This window comes from Glycine max, chromosome 10, assembly GCF_000004515.6.
Source record: "Glycine max cultivar Williams 82 chromosome 10, Glycine_max_v4.0, whole genome shotgun sequence".
Classification (NCBI taxonomy): domain Eukaryota; kingdom Viridiplantae; phylum Streptophyta; class Magnoliopsida; order Fabales; family Fabaceae; genus Glycine; species Glycine max.
Genome location: NC_038246.2, coordinates 39,467,064 through 39,479,075, shown reverse-complemented (window position 1 = coordinate 39,479,075; position 12,012 = coordinate 39,467,064). Strand labels below are relative to the sequence as shown.

Below are 12,012 nucleotides of genomic sequence, written 5' to 3'. Positions count from 1 at the left end.
TTATTACATATATGTGAGGTTTTTTTTTCCTATCAATAAAAACATGACGAGTATTTTTTATATACTTTATTCTTTCAAGTCTTATAGTTGGAGTATTAAAGACGACATATTTTTATTGGAAAATGACATTATAAATGTCTAAAGCCTTAAAAATAATTCATGTTTTGTGAGTTAATAAGTTTTTCCCTTTTGTGAATGGAAGAGCAACAGTAGAGCAAACATATTTAAAAGTTGAATCGAACTCCCTACCCGAATTGGACAGATTATGAACTTGTCGTGTTTTATTGATTTATAACTTATGTTTCTGATATGATTGCTCATTATTATAGCTGATTAAAGACCAAATTTAACTGGTTAGTAGTTTCAGAAAAAAAAAATTATTTAATTAAAAAAAAAGTGAAATAAGAAATGTGGAAGAAGAGGTAATTATTGTACAAAAATAACTTTCATTTTCATGTGAATGGAAGATACTACTTCCCATGGAAATAGGAAGTAACATAAATATGAACATTTGATATTTTTGGAAATCAATCTTTCCTCAAAATGTCTTTACAAAATTTGTACCAAGCATGAGAATGAGATATTTTCCTAAGTTCTCATTCTCGAGAATCTATCTTGATGCCTTAAAATAAACACGCCTACTAAATGGATGAGCTTGTCGACTTTTAATGCTTTTGAAAAAATTAAGATTAAAAAGTTAATTGGATTGAATTTTTCGATCAATTAGTTGGATTGAATTTAAATTAAATTAAATTGATCTAAAAATTAATTTTCTTGTTTACAATTCATTATTTTTCAAGATATTACCAACTAATAGTATTAAATTGAATGCTTACGATTCATTTCAAAAAGGATAAAATCTAAATTGATATGTAAATTAAATTTCATCTTTTTTTTTTCAATTATATAAGTACGATGTTTTGATCGACTTTATTAATAATTAATTTCTATCATAAAGTTTAAGGGGTGAGTTTAGTGGGGTCTAACTTTAAAGATATGTTGGTTCATGCTCTTGCATGTGTAAGTACTAAAGCAACTAGTTTTCAGGTGTAGGAATTAAAACAAAGATTGTACAAGTTGTTTTTTGGATCAGCAATAAAAATCAAATAAGTAATTAAACTCAAAAATTAATTATATATTGAATGCTTAATTCGATAGACTTTTTTATGTAAATAAAATAAATATTTATCCAAATAATACAAGTGAAAAAATATTTACACAAATAATACTGTTTACAACCTGAACACACTTTTTAAAAATCAGTTCCTGGAACAATGTTATGAAATTGGTTCCTCATGAACATATTTCTTAACTGGTTTTATTTATTTATGTTTTTTGTTATTTATTTTAATTTTTTTTTTGTTTTTCTAACTGTTTTTTCTATTTTTAATATTTATTTTTGAATTATCTATATTTATGTTTAAATTGTTTAAACTCAAAATACTTTTATTTTGTATTATTGAAATATTTTTTAAAAGTAAAAACACTTTGTAGTTTGAGAACCTGCAAAGTTTGTGATAACAACATGGAAATATAAACATTTTGCATACCATAAATTTATAACCATGTGTTTAGAAGCTAAAGAAAGACATGAATGAAATAAAATATTTAACATGACATAATGAGATGATAAGAGCATCTTCAATGAAAATTTCTTAAATTATTTTTTGTGGTCACTATGATACTATATCAATATAAGAAATTTATACACAATTTTGTTCCAATGATAAAAAAAAACTGAAGATAAATTCAAAAAATTTACACTTTTATATTTTTTTTTACTTAATTATAGTTTAATTATAGTATTGTTATATTTTATATAAATATTATTTTTTATTGCTAAGAAATAATTTCTTGCAAAACATACAAATCTTATTTTTAAGAAACTTTTCATGCCACACAAATTTGCTATAATGGAAAAGAAGATGTAAGTAACAGTTTTTTCACTTAAAAAACTCTCATTGAAGATACTCTAAAGTATAATATTTTTTTTTTATAAATATTAGGAACACTTACACGCATTATGTTAAACACATCCCTCCATGTATTTTATTTTCTAATTCATATTTCAATTATTAAATAGATTTATTTTAAAATATTTTATTATAATAAAATAAAGTTGATTTAAAAATCATTTAATTAAAAATAGCAATATTTAGTATTTCATTACTTTAAAAAAAAATTGGACAAGAACTCACCCTAACATATATTTCATCACACACACACACAATATTATTCTAGATAAATTATATTTTTTTATAAATTAATATATATAAATAAGTAAAATAAAAAATTGACACAAATTAAAACAAATAAAAAACTAGTTAATTTTTTTTAAATCTTCTTTTGAAAAAAACTATTTTTTTTAAAAACCACATTATAAAAAAAACGTAGAACCAATTTCATAACGCATGTAAAAAAAACTTAATTCAAGAATCGATTTCTAAAGTAAGGGAAAAAAAATAGTTGTTCACATTCAGGGATTGGTTCTTGAAAACCGATTTTTCAACGTGGACAATAAATATTTATCTATTTTTTTATATTTTTTAGATAAAAAGTGTAATTCAATATGAATTTTCTAAAAATTGATAGATATTTAATTGATTATTTTTGGGGTCAAACAATGATTAAATCAACAAAAAAAGTTAAATCTTTAGAAATTAAATAAGTTTGATTAAAAAACTTAACCAATAGATTTGTCATTTTATTGATTTGAATTCCCTAATATTTACAATATGTTTTTTATCTTTAAAATCTCAAACTTCCTTTTTTTTATAACTCTTTTGATTGGTTAATAAACTAACTCAAGATTCTTGTGAGGGATACTACTAAGATTGTTACATTGTACTACAAGTTTTACTTATATTTTTATCCATATCCATATATAATTACAAATACTATCTAATGTATTTTTTATCTTAGATTAGAGATGACAGATATTTCTAATTTCATCGAATTAGAGACTAATTTTACTCATGGTACATGTTTATTGTTAGTCTAAGATAATTTTACACACGATAAAAATTAAACACGAATTATTTAATTAAATAAATTATTTTTATTAATGTGAAATTATATTGGGCATTTTCCTTTTTGCTATTATTTAAAATCCATCCGAAACTACAAATTTATTATTTTTTTAATAAATTTCAAATATTAAAAAAACGTTGATGTTTGAAAAAACACATAAAAAAGTTTCTTACTACTTACTAGCATAGCGTGTTATATAATTCTTTTTAGTTAAAAAAAGTGAACCATAAATAAATTATAAGCGCCAATTTACTATGCTGTGTAATTATTCTAATATACTATGCAATCCAATATTAACTTTATGATCTAAATCTGATTAAAAAGAACTTTATGATCTGTTCATAATTATTAGTATTTCTTAAACAATATATATATTCTTTGTTATGCTTATAGCCTTATATATTTATTTATTTGACGTTCTTTTCCTTCTTTTACTTTCGATCCTTCTATTTAACTTTTTCCCTAACTATTTTTCGCAAGCAATTTTATGAAAATATGTACACAGAATTTGAATTATTGAAACAGAAAAGCCATTTGCATTAAACTTTTGCATATGATGATGATGGTTCATAAAGCTAAGAAAGGAGCCACGGATGGTTGTTTAATAAAAGAAAGAAAAAAACATGAGCATGGGAATAACAAAAGTTTGCGAGATCGATCTGAGAAAAAATTATCATTATAAGTAACACAATTATAATCGGAAGAGAAAAATAAGTAAAATTCAATCATTATTATTTATTAAGACATAAAAAAATCAATAATAAAAGAAAGTTAATGAGAATATTCATCAGTTGAAGCACATGGATGATGAAGGAAAAATTAAAAAGCGTATAATATAAGTAGAGTTAAGATGTTATGAGTTCCACGTAGACTATTCATGAGACACGTAGGTTCCCATGTCAACATCGAATTGACGCGTTTATCTAGCGCGGTGATCGTAGCGTATCCAAGTGTGCATGTCATTTTCGTTATTTAGCGAATTGCTGAGCCCATTTTATTACCAGCCATTCCAACGCTTGTTCTACTCGCCTAAGTTTTTTTTTTTTTTCTTTTTCCCTCCTAACACTTTTTCCCCTTTGAGTCCCTTGCTTGACCCTGAAAGCCACAGGACACAGAAAAACCGAAGAAATTGAAGGGAAAAGAAATCGGGGAGAAAAGGAACCGAACACTGAGCTGAGAATCACGAAAGCTGATTCCGATTGTAGTTTAGAGTTGGAAAGTTACTTCAATTTTCGCTTTGATGAGTGAGAGAGTGAAGAAAGAAAAGCAAACGGGGGAGAAAAGGGAGAGGATGAAGAACATCTTCAAGAAGCTGCACATAGGTAGCAGCCACGATCCTCATCGATCCAATGAGGCTTCACCGTCTGTGCCGTCGCCGTCGTGCGTTGCCGATCAGTCCCAGAGCTCCGCCGCCACTCCGGCGAGTCCTTCGTCGGCGTCGGCGTCGGCGTCCACGGTGGTGGTGACTCCCGGAGGAGGAGGCGGCGGCGCGAGTCCGGTGATGAATCGGCAGGACTTTTTCTCGTCGGAGGAGGAGTTTCAGGTTCAGCTAGCCCTAGCTATCAGCGCTTCGAATTCGGAGTTCCGTGAGGATCCTGAGAAGGATCAGATCCACGCGGCGACGCTTTTGAGCTTGGGAGGCCATCGAATCGATTCGGCGCGGAACAAGGATGATGTGGCGGAGGCGCTGTCGAGGCAGTACTGGGTAAGGTCTTGCACTCTTCTTGCTCAATTGTTGAAAATTCACTTCCTGCAATGTTACTCTTTCGTTGTGATTAATTGAGGAGATGCCGTGAATTGTTTTTTATTTTTACTTGTAGTGAATTCATTTGTGTGTTTGGAACTTTAATTCGTACTTTTAGTGAATTCATTTGTGTATTGGAACTTAGATTTGGGGCTTTATATGTGTCTAGGGCTAGTACTACTCCGGTGAAGTTCGAAATCTGTTTTTGATCAGCGAGGTAAAATATGGTTTCTGCTGAAAACAGACGGAACTTTGCTAGAATCTTAATTCCGATTTATTGCTCCTTAGCATAAGCTGTTATGCTCAGTTCTCTGTTTATAGTCTGGAGTGAAGAGTGATTGATTGGGCAAGAGGTCAAACGATATTGAAGATTTAGTGCTTTTTTTGGAAATGTAATATATCCCTAGAAATTAGAAATGTGGATCGCTTATTTCAGAATCATCAAGTGCTTATTTGTGTGCTTGCTGTTGAAAAAGAAAACTAGAAGGAATGTTTATGATTAAATTGTTAAACTGGTGCACTGGCAATTTGGCAAACATTTATTTAGACAGTTTACATTTTTGCTTATGATAAGATGAATTTTTTGCCATAATCAGCAGTTGATTGTTTTACAGCTGTTGTGTCTGTGATTGACTTTCTATGGCATATCTTTTTTAAGATTGTATAAATGTTTCTTTATGTAAACTTATTATTTCACACTCACCCACTTCATCATATGGTATTGTTTAACTCTGTCACTGTCTTGCACTTTGTCATTTGCAGTAAGTGAACATGTACCCTTTCATTTATTTTTATCTGTTGAGCACCAAGATAGAAATAATCAAATTACAAGTTGTATTTAGTGAACATGGAATGCTCACCTCTTGTTTCAACTATATTGATGCTTCCTTCACCTATTCCGTTTAATGACCATTTCTTTAACTGTACCTGTTTTGATTATCTTGTGTTTCTATTTTGTTGACCAGGAATATAATGTGCTTGACTATGAGGAGAAAGTGGTAGATGGTTTTTATGATGTATATGGGCCCTATAATGATTCAGTAATGCAAGGAAAGATGCCATCTCGAACAGATCTTGAAGCAAACCCTGGAGGTTCTGAGTTGGTCATTGTTAATCGAACAATTGATCCTTCTCTGGAGGAACTGATACAAATTGCACAATGCATTGCATTAGACTGCCCTGTCTCTAGTTTGGTACAAAGGCTTGCTGAACTTGTTACAAGTCATATGGGTGGTCCTGTAAAGGATGCTAGTATTATGTTAGCAAGATGGACAGAAACAAGAGCAGAGTTAAAGACATCTCTTCACACAATTGTATTGCCTCTTGGGTCCTTAAATATTGGGCTCTCTAGGCATCGTGCTTTGCTTTTCAAGGTTAGTATTATGGCTTTCATTGGTGATTAAAGTCTTGTTAGCTGTAGTAGTTTGTTGTTAGGTTATTCCAACTATAATATGCACAAAAATTCCAGACAAAACTACGCTAAAAGAAAAAAAAAAGTGTAACATGATATTTGCAATAATTATTAAATATTTATATCACTTAAAAACATTTTGAAAAGAAATTATCAATAATAAAAGTAATTCAGATAGTTTTCTTTAGAATTATTCTCAGAGTAAATATTCCCTGCTAATCTAGCCTGGGCATGCATTAAGAAATATATTTGCTGTAAGTATGCTTAACTGGGAAAGTGAGAAAGTGCTGCTCACTTTATCAAGATTGAGTCATCTAACTTATGGCTGACTGTGCTCATCATCAATACTTCTTCTAACACTTCTGCAGGTTTTTAACCTTTGGATTTATAGTTGTAATGTAGTTGCAAAGCTAGTTGCATATGAGATTTGAGAATAGATCTTCTAGTTAAATTTAGTATTTATTGTGTGTATTTTAGAGGATCATATTAAGGTTCGTTATGAATTTTATCAAGATTTGCTAAACTTCTTGATCTATTGGTTGTGTAATATACTTGTTTTTTATGCATTCAGGTATTAGCTGACAACATTAATATGCCTTGTAGACTGGTAAAAGGTAGTCATTACACTGGTGTCGAGGATGATGCTGTCAACATTATAAAGTTGGAGGATGAAAGGTTAAGGCTTTTACATCTTTGTATTTTTCTTGTATTTGTTAATTTACTAATTTATGTAATCATTGGATACAAATTTATATGCATGGAAATGATTGATGCGATCATTGGATATCTCTAAGTTTACCCGGAAAGTTTATGTTGTGGTACTGACATCTCCTACTCTGCTTTCAGGGAGTTTTTGGTTGATCTCATGGCTGCTCCAGGGACACTTATCCCAGCTGATATTTTAAGCACCAAGGATAGTGCCTTTAAGCCTTACAATCCCAAGATTTGGCCAAGTTTACCCTCCACTAAGGATAATGAATTTTCTTACTCAAGACCTATCCAACCATCTCATGGTGAAGGTAGTAGTCAAAATTCTGTGGTAAAAGATTATTCACTGCCCTGGAATGGAAAACCATATTTTGAGAAGTCAGAGCCTTCAAACTTAGGTTTGAGTAGAGACAGTGGCGTTGGTCCTTCTAAAATTCCTAATAAAGGGACTCCTAACCAACTAGAAAATTTGCCAGCCTTGTCTGGTACTTCTCTGTACAAAGGGACTCTTGGAATGAATACAGTTGGTGATGGGACAAGATTGAATGTCAATGTTGTACCATATACTAATAACAGCCCCAATGACTCTCGGAACCTTTTTGCAGATCTTAACCCATTCCAAATAAAAGGAATGGGGAAGGCCCCTGTGCATAACAAACCTGTGGAAAATAAACCTCCTGAGCTTAAAAGTACTAAAAACAATGCTGTTTCTGGTCGACCCCCAGTGCCACTGATGTGGAAGAATCGTCATGCTTACAATGAAGACCCCAGGAAAACTAATCATAATCCTAATGAATACAACCCTCCCTTATTTGTTTCCAATGGTTCTTCTATGTCTGAAATTATTGACCTTAGTAGTTCCAAGCCGTTGTATAATTCAAATATAAATAATGATGTAAATGCTCAAACTTTGGCGCAAGTTACTGGTTCAGTTTCACCACCTAATCATGACCAGAGGAACTGTACATATGACAGATTCATGGGAAGCAATTTGAAATTAAAAGATCCAGAGAGTCCTAGCTCATCAATTGATTCCATCACAAACAGGGTTGATCAAATATTGGATGATGTAGATGTTGGTGAATGCGAGATTCCATGGGAGGATCTGGTTCTTGGTGAAAGAATTGGTATAGGTAATGATGTAATGTACATGATTTGTCTTCATTTTCTTGTTGAAATGTCATTCATATTTACTGAAAACTTGATATTGCTCTGATTTACTATTTAATTAGTGGAGCTCTCCATAGATGCAAATCAATCATTAGTGACCTAGATCTAGCATTAATTTCTACCCTATTTTTCAATTGATTAAATTACTTTTAATTTTTATTTCTATTTGTGCAAGCATGGTCCCAAGGTTGTGCCAAGCTCATTTAACTAAAAATTTCACATTTTTACATGTGATATACATTCACAAGGATTCAGAAGTATGTTTAGTGGTAGTTGGGGAGGCTCCTTGTGTGTTTTGAGTGTTGCATGACTGTAAATATGTTTCTGGAGTTTTTTTATTTAAATTTTAATATATCTGTTCATGCTCTGTTTTAAATAGGTTCATATGGAGAGGTATACCATGCTGACTGGAATGGCACGGTGAGTTCTTTAATTCCTTCTCATACTTGCTGGGAATATTATTATTGTAGATTGAATTAGGAAATTTTATATTTTCATTCTGAGTGATGGTAATGCTGTACTTCTATCTGCATGATTCAAATGTAAAAATGACAATGATGATGATAATGATAATATAAATTTCCTGTTCAGATCATTTAGATAACCTTCTTCATGAATGGTTAGATGTTCTGCTTTCTTCCTAATTGAGTCAATTTAACTTCTGTTAAGAACTGAGAAGCACAAGATCAACACTCTGGAAGACCCTTTTTTATGTTTTCTAGCCATTATGAAAGCCTTCTATATTACTGGATAATCTACTCTTATTATGGGCCTATGACATTATAATGGCTGATTCAATTTGTACAAAGCCTACTAATTAAAGAATTTGCGGAACGTATTTACTACACCCTTGCTAAATTACCAGAAAATCTGAAGAAAAGGAAAGGGGAAAAAGATGAAAATGCTCTGATAATCTCTTAGTCTTGCTAGGCTAGTAAAGTCTCAATCATTTCCCAGTTTTTAATTTCAAATGTTTTCCCCAAAACATAAGGATTTCTAGTCTCTGATTTTCTGACTGATGAGTTGCTGTTGAAATATCAGGAGGTTGCTGTGAAGAAATTTTTGGATCAGGATTTTTCAGGCGCTGCATTATCAGAATTCAAAAGAGAAGTACTTTTTTTTTTTTGCCTAGAACCATTATTAATATTCTTATTTGTACAAGAGAAATGGAAAGAAATGGTGTAAAACTTGTGAATTTAAAAAAAAAAAATCATTTTGTTACTTTTCAATTTAAAACTAATCAGAAGATTTGGGCAGAAATACTAATAGGGGAAAAGAATAAGTTGACAGGCAGTGATTTCATGGGTAAGGGTCCACCATGATTATCTTCTTAAAGGCCAAAATTAATCTGTTTAATCCTTTTGCTGCAAGGTGCGGATAATGCGTAGGCTACGTCATCCAAATATTGTTCTTTTTATGGGTGCTGTTACTCGTCCTCCCAATCTGTCAATCATTTCAGAGTATCTACCAAGGTATATAGCTTTTTCCCTTTTTTCATTATTATATTTTTTTACAAAATAATGAGAAATTCTTGTTGGTCATATTGGTCTTTGCAACCTTAGCTATTTTCCATGTTACTCTTTTCATATTTATGAGTCTCACCAGTGTTACTAATGTACCATTTTGCAGAGGAAGCTTGTACCGAATTCTTCATCGCCCTAATTGTCAGATTGATGAGAAACGAAGAATAAAAATGGCTCTGGATGTGGTATGAAATAATTACACTCCTTCCTTTTCAACCATCATTTACATCAATAAACTTTCACATTTTGAAATTCTCCAATTTACAGGCTAGGGGCATGAATTGCTTACACACCAGCACACCTACAATTGTTCATCGAGATCTAAAGTCTCCAAATCTTTTGGTTGATAAGAACTGGAATGTTAAGGTATATGATTGAAAACTCATGCAGGTTATAGTATTTGCTTATTCTTTATTATTGCATAACATGATTAAAGAGCGCCATAAAAAATAGTGCAATAAAATAATAACGACATGATGATGGTGATGGGGATGATGTCTTGTTGGAATCATAGTTTTATGAGTAAAAAACAGATTGTTGGGTTACATAAGTTTTTAAATTTACTAATTTTAGCCATCTTAACTGATATTTGGATTTTGAATCAACCCAGCCTAAAGCTGAAAACGAAACCCAGGTAATAGTTTGAGTTGGGTTGCTCAGGTTTGGTCAGGCTTGCTTGGGTTTTGAACAGTTGTAATCACATGGCAAATGTGTGTCTAGTCACTCTAGTGTCTACACTGAAGGATATTTTTGTCATTGTTTTTTTTTCTGAACATATTTCTTGAATTATGTATACATCAATTTCTGAGCTGTGTGCATTTTATATAATCTTGGCTAAGTTAGTTAAAAGTAAGCCACTCTTTCTACAGGTATGTGATTTTGGGTTGTCACGGTTGAAGCACAACACTTTTTTGTCATCCAAGTCAACTGCTGGAACGGTGAGAATTTGAGAAAATCTTTGTTATTCTGTAGCTCATTTGTTTAGGCACATGCAGCATGTGTCTGATCTGCATTTCTCTTCATTTCACTGACATGATTCTGTCAATATGTTAGCCGGAATGGATGGCTCCTGAAGTTCTCCGCAATGAGCCCTCAAATGAGAAGTGAGTTGTTATTAATTTAAGGTTTTTTTATTCTTGATTTTCATCGTCATTTCATATCTTATTTGTGTAATCAATGTCTGTCCATAATTGCTTCACTCTACTGGGTCTCTAAAATGTGAATGGTATTGAGCTAGTCGCAGCAGCTGACCTGCTCCTATTCTTATAACAATTTCATATCTCACAAGTAAAATAGGTTCTGTTAGTCCTTTTCTTACAGATTTTTGCTTGATGAAAAGCATTTTCTTAACTTGCAAGCTTTTTTTAATCATTTGGTAATTAATAGTGAAGCCCTATTTCATTGGTGTGTTCTATTACTAGATTGTTATCTCCAATCATAAAAAGCTTATTTTTATTGATATTTGTGGTAAAATATTAATGCTTGGCAGACATGGCTACGGCAGTTTGAGAAGCAAAATACTTGAAATTTATGAACTTAAGCAATTTAACATTTGAACATATATTTAGATTCACATATATGCTAGTTTCTACTTTTCTTACAACAATAGCCGTGTCTATTGAGTGCATCTCTATTAATCATCATTTCAAATACAGATGCGATGTTTATAGTTTTGGAGTCATCTTATGGGAGCTTGCCACTCTAAGGTTGCCGTGGAGTGGAATGAATCCTATGCAAGTTGTTGGTGCCGTTGGTTTCCAAAACCGTAGACTTGATATTCCTAAGGAAGTCGATCCTATAGTTGCAAGAATAATCTGGGAGTGTTGGCAACAGTAAGCATGCTCAACTTAAAGTTTGTTTTATTCCTTTTTTTTTACACATACCATTAAATGATTTCAGCAAATTTTGCAACTACACTTCAGTTTCCAGTTTATGACATTTTTCTGGCCCCCCTCCCCGTTTCAGGGATCCAAATTTGCGGCCCTCGTTTGCGCAACTCACAGTGGCTCTAAAGCCTCTACAGCGTCTGGTTATCCCATCTTATCAAGATCAGTTAGCTCCACCTATGCCGCAGGAGATTTCTGTAAATTCCACCCCCTGAAATGTCTCGCTTCAAGTGTGAATAATTAGAGGCATTTTGCATAGTTATGTGCGTATAAAGGTAACATGAACACAATAAAAGGGGAAAAAAAATATCAAAACTTGTAACGGCAAATGTTTGTGTTGAGGAAAATATCAACTGCTACTGCAACCAAACAACTGCAGAGCCATTTTGTATTTGTGATGATAGGTTGTCCGAGGAACCAAAACTCGGTAATGTGTAAATTACTGTACTTGAAAGCAAAAAAGTATATACTTTTGCAAAAGTACGTTTTACCGGGAATGTCTAGAATTTGGCCAAGCAGTATGTGCTCAAGCTTTAATGT

General features: G+C 31.9%; 1 protein-coding gene across 2 annotated transcripts; it reads left to right on the top strand.

The window, feature by feature from the left end:
* Positions 1-4,057: 4,057 nt before the first annotated feature.
* Positions 4,058-11,952, top strand: EDR1 (serine/threonine-protein kinase EDR1). Of its 2 annotated transcripts, none has more exons than XM_003536056.5 (13): positions 4,058-4,735; positions 5,740-6,147; positions 6,757-6,860; positions 7,032-8,026; positions 8,443-8,483; positions 9,105-9,173; positions 9,435-9,535; positions 9,693-9,771; positions 9,854-9,952; positions 10,456-10,524; positions 10,640-10,689; positions 11,242-11,418; positions 11,552-11,952. In XM_003536056.5, the coding sequence occupies exons 1-13, from the start codon at positions 4,271-4,273 to the stop codon at positions 11,685-11,687; spliced, it is 2,793 nt and encodes a 930-aa protein (XP_003536104.1). In that variant the 5' UTR covers positions 4,058-4,270; the 3' UTR covers positions 11,688-11,952. The 2 variants fall into 2 exon arrangements, with proteins under 2 accessions (XP_003536104.1, XP_014618685.1); XM_014763199.2 differs by having other exon boundaries at positions 4,605-4,740.
* Positions 11,953-12,012: the final 60 nt, after the last annotated feature.

Bases quoted from the DNA above. Each gene is read 5' to 3' on its own strand.
- EDR1 (XM_003536056.5), top strand. From the start codon at position 4,271: ATGAGTGAGAGAGTGAAGAAAGAAAAGCAAACGGGGGAGAAAAGGGAG. The intron at 9,536-9,692 runs GTATATAGCTTT...ACCATTTTGCAG, and splicing joins ATTTCAGAGTATCTACCAAG to AGGAAGCTTGTACCGAATTC. The intron at 9,772-9,853 runs GTATGAAATAAT...TCCAATTTACAG, and splicing joins TAAAAATGGCTCTGGATGTG to GCTAGGGGCATGAATTGCTT.